The sequence below is a fragment of the Oncorhynchus masou genome, chromosome 15 (assembly GCF_036934945.1).
Source record: "Oncorhynchus masou masou isolate Uvic2021 chromosome 15, UVic_Omas_1.1, whole genome shotgun sequence".
NCBI lineage: Eukaryota > Metazoa > Chordata > Actinopteri > Salmoniformes > Salmonidae > Oncorhynchus > Oncorhynchus masou.
In genome coordinates, this window is record NC_088226.1 from 8380496 (window position 1) to 8401582 (window position 21087).

Genomic DNA, 21087 nt, shown 5'->3' on the forward strand with positions numbered 1-21087 from the left:
TATGTCGGCCTGTGTGAGGTAAATGGTGGGCACACCAGATACTGAATGGTTTTCTGATCCATGCCCCTACTTTTAACTCAGGCTAACTTTAACTCAGTAAAATCTTAGAAATAAATAGAAATAGAATCTTAGAAGTAAATATTTGTATTAATTGTTGGCGTGGGATGTGGGGTGTCCGTAGGATGTGTGTGTGTGTGTGTGTGGGGGGGGGGGGTCGTGGGATGTGGGGGGTCCTTGGGATGTGGGGGGTCCGTGAGATGTGGGGGGCCGTGGGATGTGTGGGGTCCGTGGGATGTGGGGGGTTCGTGGCATGTGGGGGGTCCGTGGGTGCTTTTTGACCATTTCTTTAATTACTCAAGTCTAACTCATTGTTAGAATCGGATGTTAGGTACTATATTTATTAAATAATATATGAATCCTATAAATGAAATTGGCAAATTTGTGTGCAATTAATTTGGTAAATCTTTTAGAGATTAAATTATATTTCAACAAAATAATGTTGCAGAAATGGTGCAACATTATCTATTTCTAAAAACAGAAACAATTTCAGAATAATCTGAGATGGTGGGTGTTGAAATCCTCTTTCTTGGGCTTTTTGAGGTGGAACGACCCTCATGCAAGCTTGTGGGATCAGGCTAGAGTCCAAGTATTCATCATCCAATTGTGACAACCTTGTCTTTGTTGTTGACCCTTGTAATGTCCTCTTCAAGGAATACTTAGGATAGGATAAAGCAATCCTTCTCACCCCCCCCCCCCCCTTAAATGATTTAGATGCACTATTGTAAAGTGGCTGTTCCACTGATGTCAGAAGGTGAATTCACCAATTTGTAAGTCGCTCTGGATAAGAGCGTCTGCTAAATGACTTAAATGTAATGTAAATGTGTTATTGAATTAGACAATTGGATTTTTTAGGGGGGGGGGGGTATAATGAGGACAATGGCATACCATAGTTGGGCCATTTGAGGACTATTGGTTGTTATTACACCATGGACCCTCTTCCAATGTTGGTTTATTAATTTCAATTAATTTATTCAGATAGCAGAACAGGCAAGTCAGCATCTCCTGTAAACAGATGTTATATATACCTTATCGTGGTGTGTAGAACCAAAACGGTCTGCCCTCCTGGAAGTAACGTCAAATATTTGTGCTTCCATGAATTTACATTTCAAGTTTTACAGAATATTTTCTTCTTTGAGATGCAAATGCACTAAAACTAAAACATAAACCATGGACTCATTCATTACCTACGCAAAAAAGTGATTTATTCCCTCAACAACCATTATTCTTTTCATCCACCTCAAAGGACCTCGTAGATGTCAGTTACATTATATTGAAAGAAGAAAACAGGCTTTTAGTGGTCATGAAGTATTCATCGGTGCATATCTGTTCCGTGGAAGAGAAATTGTACACATCTATCTGGCAGACAGGCAGAGCTACCTGTGAGCTTCCTGGTGGCCTCTGTATGATGGGGTGAGGTGAGTGAGTCATCCTATAGGCTTGTCTCTGCTGGCAATTTGTTGGGCCCCATCTCATCTCAGGGTATTTGAAGGAGTGGTGATGTCAGAGCTGTCACAGCTACACTCTGCCTGAGCCCACACAGACTGCTCCTCATATTGACGAACACTGGGAGATTGAAACTGGAATGAATGGACCGTACTGTCTCTCTCTTTCACTCCTGCATCTTACCCTCCTCTCTTTCACCCTCTTCCTTCCCCATTCCCTGTTTTCTCTGCTGTTTTTTGGCTGGAGGCATGCATATTCATTTTCCTGGAAGAAATTACAAAAGTCAGCCAATGGGTTTCCAAGAAATGCTGGAACACTGTGTCAGGCTTGGCATCGCTCCAATGGCTTTTGTTAGACTCAACTGTATCAATTGCATAATAAACACTACACTGCAGGCTTTGTATACAAGCCTATGAGTCAGAGAGGGACTCATATTTCAATGCTATTTCAGAAATAGATAAACAAATCAGTTAGCAGGTTTGTTGAGCTGGTCTTTTTTCTTGGTGTTAACTGGTGCACATCACAGGTAGCAGTGTTCTATCATTAAGTAGGATATTAGTGGCGCATAGCTGGATGAGTCACATAAGTTATTTTCAGTCGTCAGCAACACCCTATTCATATTACCCTTGTAGTGACTTTGTGGAACTACTGTACTGTATAGGAAATGCTTTCTCTGATTTGTAAGGGTAATATCACCATCTTCTGGTAAAAGATGGTATCACATGTCTGAATCCACCCACAGAGCCTCCTTGATGTGCTCATTCATTAGGCCTACTTATTATGGTTAATTGGATCAACTATTTTTTACTTTTTGAAGAGGAATTGACCGCTCATTTTCAGGTTAGTAAATGAACGATATTGTATGTTTTGATTATGAGAGTATGAAAACCACAGTGCCTTAAATCACATAGTAAGTTGTATGGACAACACACACATACAAAGTGAATCGATTGAGTGCTCTACGATAATGATGGCTGGTCATGGTTGGTCGACAATTCAGGCTCAGATGATTCGTTGAGAGCCCCAAGACAAAAGTACAAAGGTTTTTATAGCAAAGATACACCCCTTTCAACCTACATGACGAACAACAATGGGTCACAAGGTTAAGATCTGTATGAAAGATACCTATAATGCGTAGCAGACAGTATCTGCTGTGTCAACAGTTTTCATTGTATAGAGACCAGTGTCTGGCCCTCTGACTCCAGACTGGAACCATCTCTCCCTGGTACGGTATAGAACAGAAACATTAACTCATGCTCTGGAATTCTCTTTAGGTTTTATCACCCAAAAGACATTGTAAATCTCCTGTCAGTGTTATCTCCCAGAGGCCCATCCTCAGAAGAAAACACACACAATAGTTAAGAATACTCTATTCTGTTGCATTTAAACAACCATTTGATGCAATAACAGTATTATAACATAGTCTTGCAATTTTCCACCATAATATCTTTAAGCGTGGTCAAGTTAATAATTATACTGTGGATGAAGCATTAAACCACCCAGACACATCAAAGATGCAGTCGTCCTTCTGAACTGAGCTGCAGGAAAGGAAAGAAACTGCGTAGGGATGTCACCATGAGGCAACTCAGTTCAATGGCTGTGACGCGGGAAAACTGAGGATGGATCAGCAACATAGTAGTGACTCCACAATAATGACTTACATCACAGTGATAAGAAGAATACAAATATAAATATGTTTTTATTTTTAACATGCATGTGTATGCAACAAGGCAGTAAAGTAACACTGAAAAGAAAAAACATGGCAAAGGAATACTCTTTTTGGCCTAAATGCAAAGCCTTGTGTTTAGGGCAAATCCAACACAAACCATCACTGAATAGCTGCCTTCTTATTTTCAAGCATGATGGTGGCTGCATCATGGTATGAGGGTAGCCTAGTGGGTAGCTAGTGTTGGGCCAGTAACCGAAAGGTTGCTGGATTGAATCCCTGAGCTGACAAGGTAAATATCTGTTGTTCTGCCCCTGAACAAAGCAGTTAACCCCTGTTCCCCTTTAGGCTGTCATTGTAAATAGGAATTTGTTCTTTTAAATACAAATTTAAAATTCTTTACAAAGACTGGGGTGTTTTTCAGGATGAAAAGAAATTGGATGGAGCTAATCACAGCCAAAATCCTAGAGGAAAACCACAGCAATTGACCTTTCAGCAGGACAATAACTTACAACATAAAGCCAAATCTACACTGGAGTTGCTTACCAAGAAAACAGTCAATGTTCCTGAGCGGCCAAGTTACAGTTTTGACTTCAAATAGCTGCCTAGCCATGATTCCCTACACCTTGACAGAGCTTGAAGAATTTTTTAAAGAATAATGGGCCAACATTGCACAATACAGGTGTGCAAAGTTTTTATGAGACTTACCCAAGAAGACTTACATCTGTAATCACTGCCAAAGGTGTTTCTAACATGTATCGAATCAGAGGGTTGAATACTTACCTAATCAAGGTATATTAGTGTTATACTTATGTCACGCCCTGGTCGTATTATATTGTGTTTGTCTTCATTTATTTGGTCAGGCCAGGGTGTGACATGGGTTTATTGTGGTGTATTTTGTCTTGGGGGTGTCAAGCATAGTCTATGGCTGCCTGAGGCGGTTCTCAATCAGAGTCAGGTGATTATCGTTGTCTCTGATTGGGAACCATATTTAGGCAGCCATATTCTTTGAGTATTTGGTGGGTGATTGTTCCTGTCTCTGTGTTTGTTGTCACCAGATAGGCTGTATAGGTTTTCACGGTCCGTTTGTTGTTTTGTATTGTTCGTTTGTTCATTTTCATTAAAGAACATGAGTAACCACCACGCTGCATTTTGGTCCGCTTCTCCTTCAACAGACGAACGCCGTTACAATTTAGTATTTAGTATTTTTTACATTTTCTTCCACTTTGACATAACAGAGTATTTTGTGTAGATTGTTGACAAAACCCCCCACAATAAATCCATTTGAATCCCACTTTGTAACACGATAAAATGTAAAGATATCCAAGGAGGGTGTAGACTTACAAAAAAAAAAAAAAATGTTTTGTAAAAAGGTATGCAAAATATTTTCCAGCAGTCTCAATGCCATCACCTCAGTGCCCAGAATTAGATGAATGCTTATTTCATTACAGCTCAGTGTATGAGAAAACAGGACATTCTTCCAGTTTGTCACTAGTTACCACAGCTACAAAGTCAAAATTATGGCTAAACCCCACCTATTTCTATAATTTATCTTCTTAAATTTTTTTTTTTAACCTAACCTTATCCCTAACCACATTGCTAACCTTATGCCTAACCTTAAATTAAGACCAAAAAGCTCATTGTTACTTGTGGCTGTGCTAACTAGTGACAACCATTCTTCTATGACATTATGCTGATGTCACAATGCAACCGCACTGTGCTGCCCCACTTTCAGACATTCTCACAGCTACAGCTAGTGTCATCATACATCCCTGTGGCACTGTGTGCTGAGACAATCTTGTCCATCAAAGCCCTGTTTCTGTACCCTGTGAAGAGAAGAGAGGAAGCAGGGGGCTGGCGAACACTACGCAGAACCCCCTGTCAACACCAGGAAGAAGGAACCATGACCGCCCTCCGGGACAGCATGTTTTTAGGAGGAGGGAACACACGGAGGAAAGAACTCACCAACGTCACCATGGCAGCCTTCATGCTCCCCGTGCAGCACCTTAATGAGATCACCCCTCTGATTCTGCTGGAGTTCCACCCTGAGGTGGAGGCTGACACTGTGGACTGGCTCCTGGGGAAGATCCTTACACCTGAGCCCCTGGGGGGACTAGACCTTTTGGCCAGAGTGATCAGCCAGACCAGGGCCGGGGGTGCCATCATGGTGGTGGGGGCCACGCCAGAGCGGCTGCTCCTGGAGGCTGACGAGGACCTTCTGTTCAGACACAAGCCCTGCTGCCCTATAGGAGGTCAGGCACGGGAGGTGGGGGACCTGGGGGGGATGCGCCCCACGGAGGGGGTGTATGGGATGCTGTCATCGGCTGAGTGTGTGACCCTGGTGCAGAGGATCCTAGACAGGCTGAGAGTGGGGGAGGGGGAGGAAATTCAGGTTCTCCAGCGGATTCCCCTCCTTCCAGGAGAACCAGTGATGGCCAGTCTGTCCCGCTTAAGAGTCCTAACTAGCATCTACCCCCTACATGAAGCGCCACTGCTTCAGAGCCTCCAGGGGAGGTGGTGGGCTGGCTGGTGTGGCCTCAAACCCTTCAGCCAGAGAGAGCATTGGCAGCTGCTGGAAGATATCAGGGCTTATTTTGGGGAGGTGGTGGCCCTCTACTTTGGGTTTGAGGGTTCTCTCATCAGTGCTCTCCTCCTGAAATCCACCTTGTTCATGTTTCTCTCCTTCTACCCCCTCAGGCTGGGGAACAACCTGGTATTTTTCACCCTCTCTAGTGTGGTGTGGTCAGAGCTGTTCCTGCAGGGCTGGGGGGAGAATAGCAAAGCCCTGCAGAGGGACTGGGGGTCTGTGGTCACTCATCTGTCACACAGTCACTCATCAATAGCAGCAGCGGTGCCCAGGGTGGCACAGGGCACAGCACCACCACAGCCCCAGATCGATGCCCACCCTTTTGGAAAGATGAGCTTGAGGAGACTGCAACACTCCGTTGCCTTCCTAACCTGCACCCTCTGCCTCTCCTCCATTCTGATCCTGATGTATTTACACCTAGATGGACTAGTGGGGGACTTCCTCCTGAGAGAAGAGCTTAGTTTCCTCTTTCACAACATCCTTGTCTACCTCCCCAAAATCGCCCTCACGGTTGCCATGGCAGGGATGGACTGTGTTGCATTCCAACTGTCCCAAGGCCTCAGCCCTGATCCCGAGCCGCCAGGGCAACAGTCACCAAGGCAACAGCCCCTGCTCCCTGAGGTTATCCTCTCCTGCCTCTTCAACCACTTTTCTGTCCACTTCTACAGGGCTCTGATCTTGAAGGACCTCGCCATGGTGCGCTTCCACCTGTCTGTGCAGCTGGCCACCCACCTGGGCATCAAGCTACTGTCCGCCACACTATTTCCCCGCCTGAGGAGGATGAGGACACCCCTTGGCCGCGCCCACCAGGAACGTCAGTCTCCCGTCCTTAGACAGATCATAGAGCAGAGCAACAGACCACCGTGTGACACCCAGACCTGGAGCTACCTGGAGCTCCTCATCTCCTACTGCCACGTCATGTTCTTCTCAGGCATCTACCCCCAGTGTGCCCTCTGGTGCCTGTTGGCCATCATAGCTAAATCCTGCACGGACTTGTGGCACCTGTGTTCAGGCGCACGCCGCCCCTTCCCCAGAACATCCCCCGGGGGTAACATTTTGTGGCAGCGGGTCTTCTGTGGCTTTGAGGCCCTGGCTGTCCTGCTCAACTCCCTCCTGCTGTGGTCCTCTCTGGAGTTCAGGCTTCTCTTCCTGAGCTATACTGGGTGGGAAATGTTCAGGGCCTTCCTCCTGCTGCAGCTGTCGCTGCTGAGCCTGAGAGGGGCGGTCACCTTCCTGCTCCTCCACCTGGCCTGGTTTGTTGGCAGAAAGGCAGAGCAGCCTGAAACTCGCCAACCCCACCACCACAGGCTCCATCGCCACCAGCACCATCAACAGCAGCACTCTCACATACTGTAGAGATGCAGCAGCCACTCAGCTTTAGGCTTTGTGCGAGGATCATTGTGTCCTGCAAATAAAGTGAGGAGTGAGGAGTGACATACTGTAGGTGTGCTGTTTGTGTGTGTGTGTGTGTGTGTGTGTGTGTGTGTGTGTGTAGGGGTATCATTTTTCTTTTACAGAGTCTATCAACTTTGGCATTAGAGTACAGAAATCTTTCTCAAACAAATCAAGCTCACACATCTATATCTGGGATCTTTAGAGAGTCATTCTTAACCATTGTCCCATCTACTGTAGGCTATGCCCAGGCTTTGGCCTACTTTGAATGGTGATAACAGTCAGACAATTAACACTGTGACTGGAGTCCTTCCGCCCTGGCAGTAGGACTGACAGATGGTGCTAAGCAAGGCTAAACTCAGTGGTCATGTCTGTGACCTCACAGATGAGACACTCTCCACTGATCACAGACCGGAGAAAGTCCTAGTAGGAGAAAGTCCTAGTAGGAGAAAGTCCTAGTAGGAGAAAGTCCTGTTTTAATGATCAGCTTTTTGAGACTGATATATGTTTGGTAAACACATGACCGAGCTACAGTATGTATCAAATGTGTCGGTCTAATAAAGATACTGCACATCACTAGATTACAGTGGCATTTTACAGTGTTTATGGACTTACACCCAGGCCTTCCAATGGCATAAGAGGGTGCTGCTAGCCTTTGATCCTTCAAACATTGCTACTGCTTTCTAAATTGAAACTCAGACATAGCAGGTAGTCTCCTGGGTTCTTTCTTCTACATTTTTAAGATATAACTTAAAAATAATATAAATGTGAAAGTTATTGTAGTTCTAGACTTTGGCTTAAAGGAATCTGCTGATGATAAGACTCATAGTATTGAACAATATAGACTGTTCTGTTTTGTTTCCTGCCAACAGGAAAGTAGTAAACCCTCGACTCAAACATTTCTGGTGTTAAAACAGAACTCTGTTTCCACTATTCATCTGAGTCACATCATGACAGTGTTTTATTTGTGGATGGACTGAACTTTGGTTATTCCATGCCATTAAGGACAATAATGTTCATAATTAACTGTCAGTGGTACAGTATCTGAGATGGGAAGGGTTGATCATCTGGCTCACCTCTAACTTGTGACTTATGGCAGATAGAGAGACCCCCAGTGAAACCTTAGCTTTAGCCACAGAGGCCCGAGCTCATGTACACTGGGTGGGTTATGGTCAGCTAACTATGATTGCTGAGTCAAACATGGTTGCACCCAGGATAATAGTCATCTGTTTTTCAAAATGCATCTGGGTCCAAGCATATAACAAAGAAAATGTAAATGCCAATTACTGTAGGTCCTTGTTTGTTCACTCTCACACGTGACTATAACATGAAGGACAGGGACTTTCCTGTAGCAAGATAAATTAGACAGAGTTGATTTAAAAAGGATATTTAATGTATGCTCTTAATTTCTCCTCACTGGATTGTATTAACAAATTGTACAATACTGATAAGCAGAGCCTGATGGAACAAAACTGAGATATGTACGGACTGAGATATGATTACGGCATTTGTACGTTTATTGAAACATTTATAGTAGTTTTGATTACCTTCACATTTATGCAGTCCTTGATAATGACATTTCTCTGAATTGTGGATGACATTTGTCATTTTGATCGAACACTGAACAGTAGTTAAACCTTTACAAGCAGAGCAGTTAAATGAGAGAGGACGTCTTTTGTACATTGTGAATATTTGTCATGAAATTGTAATGTTATATACAAAACAGATTTTAGTCTTACAAAGCATGGAATGTTCAAGCTAATACTAATTCTGGTTTCTGCCATCGTAGTGAATTATGCAGTTCTACCATCCCAGTTATACATTTGAAACGCTAATCTTATAGAAGTCCTGGGATTGGTGACCTCCAGTATCAGTCCTGTTCCCGTGGCAGTGGCCTGTTCACCATACCTGCCTCCCAACGCTGCCACAGAGGGGTTTTCTGGCCTCCTGCCTTGTAAACCTTGGGCTCCTGGAGAGATAATGCAGGACACAGGAAATGGATTTAGCTAGTCTGATTAGCAGTTTAGGTTTTCTTACATTTCAGTCAATCTCCATTTAGCCACACACAGAACTTGAATATAACCACATCCCTTGTCAGATGTAAAATATTATAGCGCAGTTATTTCTGAAAAAAAATGTTGAGGTCAGCTTTGCAAAATACACCGATTCTAAACAGAACCCCTACTGTTAAATTGCTAGCAGAGACAGACATACAGTATAATTGCAATCAAAGCTTGTGAGTGAATGACATGTTGTGTTCCTGTCACAGGGAGGAAACTTTTAGGAAAGCAGAGCTGTACCTGTGTTTGTCCAGGGTTCACCCTAGCACTCTTAGGATTTGGAGGGGGCCAGGTCCGATCCAACTTCCCCTTGGATTGTCGGCCATCAACTGCAGAGAGGCAGGATAAGGAATAATGAAATGGGATAAGGAAAGGATTTACAGACTGATCTAGCAGGCTCCAAAACACGGCTAAGTAAAAATACAAACTCCTTCTAGACTCTGTACCATTTGAAAATGTATCCATTGCAGTTACAATAATTCATATTGTAATTCCTCCGATGGCTATTTTTGGAACTAGTTTTATTTGAATCATGCTAGAAGTCAAGGAAATTATCTCCTTTCGTCTGTCCCCCCCAGACCTCTAATATCCATGGTCACAGGTCACAGCCATATATATATATATATATATATATATATATATATATATATATATGTATGTACAATCTAGAATATACACACTCATATGATTCTACATTACATGACAGGAATAAGCTGTGACTGCACTTTGCTCACAGAACCCCTTGCTGTCCCCCAAGACATATCTGTCATCTCAAACATGCAGATGCCCAGAACACCCTTGATCTGATCTTTCTGGCCATTGTACTGCCGTGGTAACTTTGGTTACATCCTACAAAGTCCCCCTTTGGCATGTGCTGCTGATTCAGATAAGTGTTCAGCCAGAGGGATCTTGCCCTAACCCCTGGTGACAGGGATGACACTAAGTTGACGACAATACTGTGCCCATAATAACATTATCTGATGCTAATGCAAATAGGCAGACATTAAAGTGCTTGGGCTGAGATGAATGTGTGCTGTGGAATGAATGAGGCTATAACTGGCTTATCCACTTTCCCTCAGCTAGGTGTGTTTATCATACATTGACACAACACTATTTCATGATGGCACAAACAAATACTTTTTGCAAAAATTCTACTATGCTCCCCCTCACTTTGCCCCAATTCAAACACAAAGGAATTCTACATGTAATACAGGACATGTCCACTGACCTGATGCTGTGAAAGAGGAGGTGGATGAGGGAATGCGTGTGGTAGGTGACTCTGGGCTGGGGTCCTCTGTGCCGTCTGGCCTGCCCCCACTGACTCCTGCCTCTCCGTACAGACTACACCTCTGCCTGCGCAGCTCCTCCTCCCTCTCCCTGGCTTCCCGGATGTCCCTCTCCACCTCCGGCTTCATGGCCAGTGAGGGACGCAGCTTAAAGAAGGGGTTCTCCCTGAGGATGTCGTCCTCATCCCCTGGCTGTTCTACCCTCACCTCATCCGTAGCCTCCTCCTCTGTAGAGACAGTGCCCCCTATACTTAGGCAGTCTAGGCTTCTGTAGAGGCGCTGAGCTCCTCTGTCTCGGTTCGGATAGTGGGCTATGATTGTGTCGTCACTTTCCAGAATAACCACCTTCCTCGCTGCTCCTTTAGCGGCGGGTTGGTTCTCTGCACTTGGGTTTTGGCCTAAGCTAGCATCCTTTTGGGCCTTTAAGTCAAACAGCTGGTGGGAGTGGGCTCTTGAGAGAGGGCAGCCTTTAAAAGAGACAAGCTCCATGCTACGCGTCCTCTCCAGCACAGAGGGGTAGACATAACCTCTCATCCCCAGGCCTGCTGTGGTGAGGGGTCTCCTGTGCCTGGTGGGTCCCTCTGCATTGCCTTGTTGGAAGGCTTCAAACAGCAGCTTCCTCTCCCTCATCTGGCGTACTGTTCCCTTGCTGTAGACTCCAGGGATCTTCCCCATGTTCACCAGGACAAGCTCCCTATGGATCTCCTGGCTGATCTCCTTCTGCATCTTCTTCTCGGAGAACTGCCAGTCAGCGCCCTGCCCCGGCCCTGCCTTAGAGGACAGTGTCTTAGCCAGCAGCGGAGTCTTCATCAGGGGGATGTCTACCACCTCCTGACCTTCCTGGGTGTTTGACATGCACCTGGACCGACGCAGGCTCTGCTCCCTTTCAGCAGATCGACGGATCTCCCTCTCGATGGGAGTCTCCTTCTGGGGTGGGGGAGCCTTGTTGTCCATGATGGGGGCTGTGGTCGTGTGGATCTCGTGTGTGCTGACAGGGGAGAAGTCAGTGGACACCCCGCTGTCACTCTGGTCATCGTCACTGCATTCCATCTCAATCCTGACCATAGGTTGGACACTGAGCTGGGCAGAAGGACGAGACTGGACCTCCTCCGCTTTCTCTCCTGCCACTGTTTCAATATGTTCTTTCTCTGGAATCTCTGTGTCTTCCTCACTTACCGCTGCCCTCTCTTCCACCTTGACAGTCTGTACTCTCTCTCCCTGCTCTCTCTCTTCACCGCTTCCCTCACTCCCTCCCTCTTCTTCTTCCTCTTCCTTCCTACACTCGATTCGCTCTACCTCCTGGTAGCCTGTATCCTGATTGGTTGTCTTCATGGCTACCTGGTGTGCGGGCGGAGGCTCCTGTGGCACCTGTTGTCCGTCCTGTCTCTGTTGCACCAGATGCAGGCGATGCAGCAGCTGCTCCCCCTGCTGGATGTCTTCAGCTACTGTCAGGCTGCTAACCTCCTGCTGCTCCTGCTGCTCAGAGGCAGGTGACAGAGGCGAGGGCACTAATACTTGTTCTCTGGATAAGCCTCTTGAAATAGATAGGTGAGGCTGGAGGCACTGGACGTCACTGCTAGCACTGTCTCTCCTGACCCACTCGTCTTTGGTCATGTCATAGTCTAGTGATCTACCATCGACCATGTCCTCAACATCATTGTTACTCTCGTCTGTATGTTCTGGCTCTATGATGGTCCCTTCATGGGTTGGATGACTATTGTTGTCAAGGCAGTGCTCTGGCTCAGACTCCCTTGTCTGTGATGATGGGACAGGATCTGTCTCTTTCAGAATGCTGGTTTCCATGTTCAGATGTGGCTGCTCAGGGCTACTGGCACTCACTGCTTTATATCCGTCTGTTGGTGGTGGCGTGGCAGAGCCAGGTCTTTCAGTCAGCACTGTGATATCCTCAGATCCTCCCTTCTTCAGTTCAGTCTGCTGCTCCTCTTCCACTGTTACTGTAGCCTTGTCCATGACTGGAGTGCTGCTAGGCTGCTCAGATTGAACTCCATCTAAGCTCCTGGGATTTTCTTTAGCCTCTGTGACGCTTATGGCCCCAACTGAGACTTTTACATTGGGCTCCGTAGTGCTGCCCTCTTCTGGACAAGAGGGGTCTTTGCATGGTGGGGAAAGGATGAAGACGTCGTCATCCTCCTCCATCCTATCGGGGTGGCCTGCACTGACCAAAGGGGGAGGTGGTATGACAGCCTGCCAGGCCTCACAGGGCTTTTCCCCAGAAGTCAGGGAGGACCTGTCTTTGGCCATATCTGTGTCCTCTGCCGGTTTACAGCCAAACTCCATCCAGAGACCACAATCCTCCTGGGAGACTGGACCCTTAGGAGATTGGGGGCTGACCATGGGCTCTGTTTCCATAGTGATGGGGTATAATTCCGTAATTTGAACTTCACACCTTTAAATATTTTATTTGTTCTCCTTTCACTGCCTTTGGTTTCAGTCTCACAATCTGAAAAATAATGTTAATGACTTTGCAATGAGAGGCATGTTATTTGCGCCCCTTCAAAAACATGCACCACTAAGCTTAGGTGGTCTACCATTCAGTAAACCAAATAATTACGAAATGTGTTGAAGTCTTTAAAGTGTGTACTAAAAATGACAATTTTTATAACAATGTCATAGATGTCAGGTAATACCAGCAGAAATAGGACAATAAAGTAAATGTTTGTGAATCTGCTGTTGTCCAAGTTTCTTTTGAGGAATGCTGAAAGTTGAAAGAAAGGATGACAGTCATTATGCCAGGTTTGGCCTGGCATAATGTGATGTCACGAAAACATGTCGTGTCACTAAAACATGGAACTTGGATTTAAAAAATATGTACAAAAAAATTGCAACTTCACCTTTTAAGCTTTAAAATTAAGGAAATGATCTTAAAGTTGTAGTGCATTCTGTTCTCTCTCACCTGACATATTTACTAGCTGACACTACAATGGTGATGCAGTTGACCTGAGCAGAGTTCTGCTTACTAGGGGGATGAGTAATCAGCTTTTCACTGTCTGGCACATCCACTATTCATCTGCTACAGGAGCTTCCTTCACAGCCTTCTCCTCCAGAGCCATATCACTTTCAGCCTTAAGCTCAAAACATTGACTTCATGACAACATACTAATTTAAACTCCAGCCAATTTAGAGAGCTGTATCTGTGAGAACCAGTAAACCACATAATGAAAATTCATGTTTACGGTATGTCATTTGCATGAATGTCTCCAGACACCACACCTGTTAAGATGACTCCAGATTTTTTATGATGCATAATGGCAAACTGATCAGAACCGTCAGTCATTGAGGTTGTGCAGTTCTGTCTGTGATCATGTCTAATTACCAATGCTCCCATGTAATCTACAGATGCATGACCTTCATTTTAAGACAGCAGGAAAATAATCATGCAGCAACAGGAAATGGGAATTATTGTCTGGATTATAATTAATGGCCATTTTTATAGGGGTTGATACATTTTTTGTTAGGGCAAATCAAGTCTGAAATTTCAAAGTGGAAATGACAAACTTTAGAAGCCTTTTAAAAACACTACAAGTTTGCGTTTCCTGCCGTGCAGGAAATCCTCAGCAACAAAAGAGTGATGAAATGAAATTCCTACACCTGTAGTCACCTCAGGTGCAGCTGAGATTTATATGTCTATATTTACCCTCCAGGCTTATAGCCATACTCCTGCCCTGGATTAGCAAAAAGCCAGCCACACTATGTATGAAGTGATTGCATCGCAACACATTTGAATGATATTTAATGAGCTTATCTCCTCCATTAAGGGGAAGTCAACCAAACATTTCTCAGTGATACAAATACAAGCTCTTCCTTGAAAACCACAATGAATTATACATATTACCTCATGACATATCAAATATCCTGAAATCTCAAATATTTAAAGCCTTTTTTGGGAATAAACTGTAGGCTGTATATATCTATATTAAAGTAAAGCTAGACGTTTGTTTCAAGAGTTGTTACTTTGTGTTACTTTGTGATCAATAATAACAGCCATACTGTTCAAAACCATTATTATTTGTTTATGAATAAGTGCTACTAATGACAAAACGTTGGTAACTAACAGTATAATATCAGAATACGGCAAGGTACTGTAAAATGAATAATAAGAAAGAGACCCACCTGTTTGCAGTGTCGTGTCTGTGTCCAGGCTTCTGTCTGAATGATGCTGCTAGGCTGCTGCTGAGACCCGTGAGAGGTGAGACTGCCTGTCACTCAAAAGGCGAAGGGACTGAAGCTCATTGACTACACATCGAATTGCTACAGGGCTGGCCCACGTGGGGAAAATCTTAGGGAAAATGGCATAGTACATCTTCCAGAAAAATAGTATCTCTTTTAAACTAGGGATTTCATGGCTAATTGTGGTAATTCTGCTTATATATTAAGTATGTATGAACTACACATTGAAACATCCAACCCAAAGCGAGAGGGGAAAAAATACTTTGTAGTCGCCAAAGTCCCATAGCGTGTCTTTAATGGTATGTCACAGCTCATTTGCAATAAAGAGTCTTAGACATGAACATCTTGACAGGAACGTTGCTACTGCTGATCAAAAGGAAAGACCGAGACAAACAAAAATCTTAAAAATATGAAATATATTTTGTTTTGATAATCACACACACATTCCAGTTTTTTATCCACCTTCATTAACAGACATGGCTAAATCAAAATTCAACTATCAAACATACTTACGCATACAAATCTCACTGAATAGATGTAATGGCAACCAACCCTTCTTTAACAGACTGTTTTGGTCACTGACGGAATACAGTATCATATTCATAAGCATAACATTTGTATTACTGATGAGGACACTCTAAAAGTGTTTCTACACCTGCATTGCTTGCTGTTTGGGGTTTTAGGCTGGGTTTCTGTACAGCACTTTGAGATATCAGCTGATGTACGAAGGGCTATATAAATACATTTGATTTGAACAAAAGAGTTGCCATTGAAAAAGGCACATCAAGCATTTCTAAGATTAATATTTAAAAATCTATTTCCAAAAAGAAACAGATCAGTGGTTGTTGTATTCTTCATCTATTCTTCATAGTCTTCATTCCTAGAGGACATAGTGCTGAGTACTTTTTTTGGCTGATAAAACCAATCCAGAGGAGTGTGAGATGAGTGCTGCTGGGATTCTGGCAGTGAAACCTAGTTGCATTACTGAACTGTGTCCAGCAGGAGGCAGAAGGGCTTTGTAACAGTCACACTGAAATCTGTTCACAGAGCTGTTTGAAGAGAGGAGGATAACAGTAAACACTCCTTGACACAAGCCATGTGGGACTGTAGTCTCAGAGGATACCAGTGACATTTTAGATGAGGAGCAAAGGCACGCTGGAGCACATCCTGTGCAATTTAGACAATGTTGTAGATTTAGGCCAAGCATACCGCCCATTCATCATGAGTGGCATAGCTAAGAGAAATGGGGTGTGCAGAATCACAGGATAGAGCAGCACTTGGTATTGTGTTTGGATGCCCTCTTTCCTGTTTCCTCGGCTCTGTAGCGTGGGGTTGGTCTGGGGGGATCATCCTCATGTCCCAGATCCTCAACCTCTTCCCGAGTGTAGCCCAGGATGACAGGTGGGACAGGGCCCTCCACAAAGACAACCAATCCACTCACGTCCTCCTCATCATCCTCATGCCCCACAGCCTCAACCTTTTGCTCAGTGTAGCCCAGAAAGGGTTCAGTCTCAGATCCAAGAACAGGAGACTGGAGAACAATCTCCTCCTCACCCGCGTCAGAAATGATCACCCGCTCCACCTCCACCAACTCTCTATCATCCTCATGGCCCAGACCCTCCCTCTCTGACTTTACCTCAGTGTAGCCCAGGAAGGTCAGTGTGACAGTGCCCTCCACAAGGTCTACCTGACCTACTCCTGTCTCCTCATCCATCTCATCATCCTCACAGCCCAGATCCTCAACCTTTTCCTCAGCGTAGCCCAGGTCGGTCAGTCGGGTAGGGCCCTCCACAATTTCCACCACTCCTATTTCTACCTCCTCGTCCATCTCATCATCCTCATGCTCCACAACCTCAACCTCTTCCTCAGTGTAGGCCAGGGATGTAGGTGTGGCAGAGTCCTCCACATTGTCCACCTCCTCTTCCATCCCACCACCAACCTCTATCTTCTCCTCTGCCTTCTGTTGTGGTACAACTGGGATCTCATCCAGCAGCACTTGCATCCCGACATCGTTGAGGACACTAAGGAGCTGTCCCAGCTCCTCAGCAGAAGGCTGCCCCTCTGCCCCGCCGACGTGGTGGACGCTCTTCCTGCTGTCATTGAACACCGTCTCCCCCAAGGCCCTGGGTGCTCCAGACATGGGCACCACAGACCTGATCTTGGTGACCCCTGTCTTTGAATCCCTCTCCACCTGCACTGCAACCATCCCCAGCACTGCAACACAGAGGGAGAAATTATACTGGGCAATATAACAGTCAAGTCACTATATTTGGAATCATGGTCAGAGCATGGATTACTTGGGCTATAGAAACATAAAATATTAATGTTATATTCTACCCATACCACCACTCAAATACTATCAATATAGCCTTTCCCCTAAAGGAAGGCCTACATTACCAGTAGGTGAAGGGCGAGGAGGCACATTTTTGTGGCATATGTCAGAGCCCTCTTTGCTAATGTCAGCCTGCACAACATGAGTAAACAACACAAGGTCAATGTGCAGGCTCACAGTGCACAACCCAGTACCCTTTCCACTCTCCATAGCCCCCAGCATGCATAAGAAATGTACCAAGAGAAACAAAGTGGGCTAAATATAACTATCGCCTGCATTCTGCTCCAGCCCTTCAACCCAGCCAGCCACATCGTTAAGCCGTACCCTGGAGGCAAAACCCAGCCACAGGAACAGATATAGAGAAAAATATGGAGAGAAATACGGTTTCCCTCATAGCGAAGGTATGTATAGATTTTAACTGTGGCTGGGTCCGTCCCAAATCAATGGTGTGGAGGATGATGAGCACTATCCCATTTCTGTGGTGGAATCCTCCCCAAACAGTACCTGATCGACCTTCCAGTCCATTCTCATGGAGAACCCTCTCCATTACTGGCCCAGGGCGCTGACCCCCAGCAGCTCTGACGATGTCTAAACGATAAAGATACAGCTAATACAAAACCATTGTACTTTCCATATACAAATGCTAATGTGCTGCGCGACAATCATGCATTTGAGTTATATCATAGCAATTATAAAACAATCACAGCTGTGGCTTCATTCTGTCACCCTGATTACATTAGTGTCGTCAGAAAGAGATGAAAGAACAGTCACATGCAGGATGGTCTAAGAGAAAGTGAGAACGAACGAGATATCCAGGCCTAGAGCTAAAGGACCATGCAGGTGAAGCTTACCTTGTATCCCACCCTCTTCAATGTCAGCCTATGGGGAAACAGAGGAGACCATTTTAAGTGGAACCCCTGGTCCAATTGGTCCTACAGTCACTGTCTCCCCCAAACACTTTCCTCTTCATCCCTTATCTCTCTCAGGCCCTACGCACTGCCATAAATATGGCACAGTAACCATTAGAGCAGTGTGGCGCTGGGCTCAGCTTCGTGTTAGAGTGTTAGAGATGAATACACACTGAACTTCCTGACCAAGTGTTAGTGTGAGCTAAATATGGACCAGACATGAACCTGAATGTAAAAGTTCAAGTAATGGCCAGTATATTATATACACTGAGTGTGCCAAACACACCTGCTATTTCCATGACATAGACTGACGAGGTGAATCCAGGTAAATGTTATGATCCCTTATTGATGTCACCTTTCCTAAATTTGCCATGGATGGAGATAAGGATTTGGACTGGTGGTTTTACTTAATTCTCCATGCTGGACAATGATTATAATGGAGATTCTGATCCAACCATAAATTCATACATTGTGCCCCTGGGCTGAGAGGATGTAAGTTCAATATGTAGCTAGATGTAGAAGGCTAATGTTAACTAGCTAATCGTTGCCCATGACGGGAAGCATTTTAGCCAGGTAGCCTAAGGCAACAAAAAATACAAGTGTGTACTGTATGACAGAGTCATAGACCGTTTCGTCAACAGGAAAGAGAGCAGGGTGACATTGGTGTTTCTCTACAGGTAGGGTGAGTCAACATGTTTTTTCCACTTTTGTGCACACACACACACATCTCACATCAAAGCTCACTCACATGGACAGCCACATCATGTTTGGCGTATGTTGATTGGACTAAATAGTTTTCGGGAATATTTTAGTTGTCACTGTATTAGACTAAGCAGAGGTGATTTGATGATGTTGAAATGTTGAAGTTGAAATGGTGCCGGAATAGTGGAGGCAGCTCCTGTTTTCTTTGTGACTTGCGGTAACTCTACGTGGTTCTAAATCAACCGTTGTTTAGTAGTCCATGCTGTAGGTCATGTAACTGTTTGTTACATTCAATATGCTCTGTGGACTTCACCGGACAGATCTTGCTCTCTGGTTTGTGATAAAACAAAGGTGTGGTTTAATTATTCTGCCACTGTATCTTCTTATTGTCTCTGCCTTAGGCCTGTATATCACAGTGGCAAGGCATATGAACTAACAGGTTATAGAGCAAACAACGCAATTGTCACTTTTTTCTGGCTTGGCTTCCCAGTGATTTTACCCACGCACTGCTACTGGTGCAATGCTTTCAACACCTTGTAGTCCATGCCCCGACAAATTGAGGCTGTTCTAAGGGGAAAAGGAGGTGCAACTCAATATTAGGAAGGTGTTCCTAATGTTTTGTGCACTCAGTGCATGTTCCCCTGTAGAGTTCACAGTTGGTACGGGGTCAAAGTCTTGTCAGTCAATAGCCAGACACCCTTTAGGGCTCCCCCAATGTGTAGGGCTATAACGCCACTAAATGTCACAGTCAGTTTTCCATTGGGTAGCATACATACACTCCTACTTTAAAACAGGGGATCGGCACTTTGCAATGTACTGTGGTTTGATTTCCAAAGGGAGGCAAAAACCAATCTGTTGAAAAGGTCATAACTGCATGAACAACGGGATACTTTACTATAGAGAGGAGTGGTTTCTGCTGAACATCAATCTGTAGGATCAAAGGCTTAGTGAGGGAAAAGATCTTCAACTGCTGTAGTTGTGAAATATCGAAGCTATTTATATTACACAGTTCCAAACTGAATCAGCTGTTATTGATGTAAAAACATTGAGACTATTGAGTAAAACAGACCATTGGGGTAAGAAAGTATACCGGACATAAATATAAACGCAACATGCAACAATTTCAAAATTTTTACTGAGTTACAGTTCATAGAAGGAAATCTGTCAATTGAAATAAATAAATTAAGCTCTAATCAATGGATTTCACATGACTGGGCAGAGGCGCCACCATGCATGGGCCTGGGAGGGCATAGGCACACGTCGGAGCCAGGTTCACCCACTGGGGTGGGGTGGCCTAATGGTTAGAGTGTTGGACTAGTAACTGAAAGGTTGCAAGTTCAAATCACTGAGCTGACAAGATACAAATCAGTCATTCTGCCCCTGAACAGACAGTTAACCCACTGTTCCTAGGCCGTCATTGAAAATAAGAATTTGTTCTTAACTGACTTGCCTAGTTAAAAAAATCTGAATGAGTTTTTCCTCACAAAAGGGCTTTATTACAGACAAAAAAAACTCCTCAGCACCACCCGTCCCGCAGGTGAAGAAGCCAGATGTGGAGGTCCTGGACTGGCGTGGTTATGTGGGGTCTGCAGTTGTGAGGCCTGTTGGATATACTGCCAAATTCTCTAAAATGATGTTGAAGGCGGCTTAAGGTAACAGCGCTGGTGGACATTCCTGCAGTCAGCATGCCAATTGCATGCTTTCTCAAAACTTGTGGCATTGTGTTGTGTGACATAATTGCACAATTTAGTGGCCTTTTCTTGTCCCCAGCACAAGGTGCACCTGTGTAATGATCATGCTGTTTAATCAGCTTTTTGATATGCCACACCTGTCAGGTGGACCTTATCTTGGCAAAGGAGAAATGCTTACTTTCCATATTGCGTTAATAATTTTGTTCAGTGTATAATGGGGAAAATCTGCTAAGATATTTAATATGGCACAGAGGTATTTTAGTTGATTGAGTATATTAAAAATCATATTGAAACTCAGGTTCTCAGAATGTCTCTGCTTTCTCCACTTGCCTGGCTGTGGCTCTGGGCATTGGTGACTGTGTAGCTTGTGGATTCAATGACCTCCACTATATCCTCTTCAGTTGGCAACCTAATACACACACAATCACACAATGATGACCGTAACACCCCATGACACATGAAACCATCACATTAACATACAAAGCCATTCACAAATACAATACATACATGCAGAGGCATGACTACAGTTCAGGGGAGGGTCAGTATCAAGTGCTTTATGTAAGAGATATATAAACATCTGAGCATATCAACTCCCTCAGCCAACAGGCATGGGGAGTGATAGATTGTGTGTGTGTGTGTGCCGTGGGTGTCTCACTCCTCTGTGTAGTTCTCAGTGCTGCGCCCAGGGACAGGCTGGGGGTTCTCGCTCAGCCACTGGTCCCTCAAGGACTTCCGCTGTGAGGAGAGATTTGGAGAGAGAGAGAGGGATGGA

The 21087-nt window shown here is 44.7% G+C and overlaps 3 protein-coding genes across 3 annotated transcripts in view; 1 reads left to right on the forward strand and 2 right to left on the reverse strand.

Annotated features, from left to right (window-relative positions):
- Positions 1 to 4859: 4859 nt before the first annotated feature.
- Positions 4860 to 7112, forward strand: LOC135555237 (anoctamin-10-like). The gene has a single exon (XM_064987556.1). It carries the CDS (start codon positions 4860 to 4862, stop codon positions 7110 to 7112), a length of 2253 nt encoding a protein of 750 aa, XP_064843628.1.
- A 1436-nt stretch (positions 7113 to 8548) lies between these two features.
- On the reverse strand, positions 8549 to 11737 carry LOC135554966 (uncharacterized). The gene is made up of 3 exons (XM_064987349.1): positions 10437 to 11737; positions 9449 to 9537; positions 8549 to 9117 (listed from the first exon to the last, which is right to left on the reverse strand). Exons 1-3 carry the CDS (start codon positions 11557 to 11559, stop codon positions 9019 to 9021), a joined length of 1311 nt encoding a protein of 436 aa, XP_064843421.1. The 5' UTR covers positions 11560 to 11737; the 3' UTR covers positions 8549 to 9018.
- Positions 11738 to 15083: 3346 nt separating this feature from the next.
- Positions 15084 to 21087, reverse strand: part of LOC135555493 (paralemmin-1-like) — a 32590-nt gene continuing 26586 nt past the window's right edge. Inside the window, exons 4-8 of the mRNA XM_064987972.1 lie at positions 20971 to 21050; positions 20646 to 20724; positions 17866 to 17893; positions 17519 to 17602; positions 15084 to 16896 (exon numbers count right to left, since the gene is read on the reverse strand). Coding sequence (XP_064844044.1) covers positions 15941 to 16896; positions 17519 to 17602; positions 17866 to 17893; positions 20646 to 20724; positions 20971 to 21050 — 1227 coding nt within the window. The 3' untranslated portion in view covers positions 15084 to 15940. The remainder of the gene's footprint in view (positions 16897 to 17518; positions 17603 to 17865; positions 17894 to 20645; positions 20725 to 20970; positions 21051 to 21087) is intronic.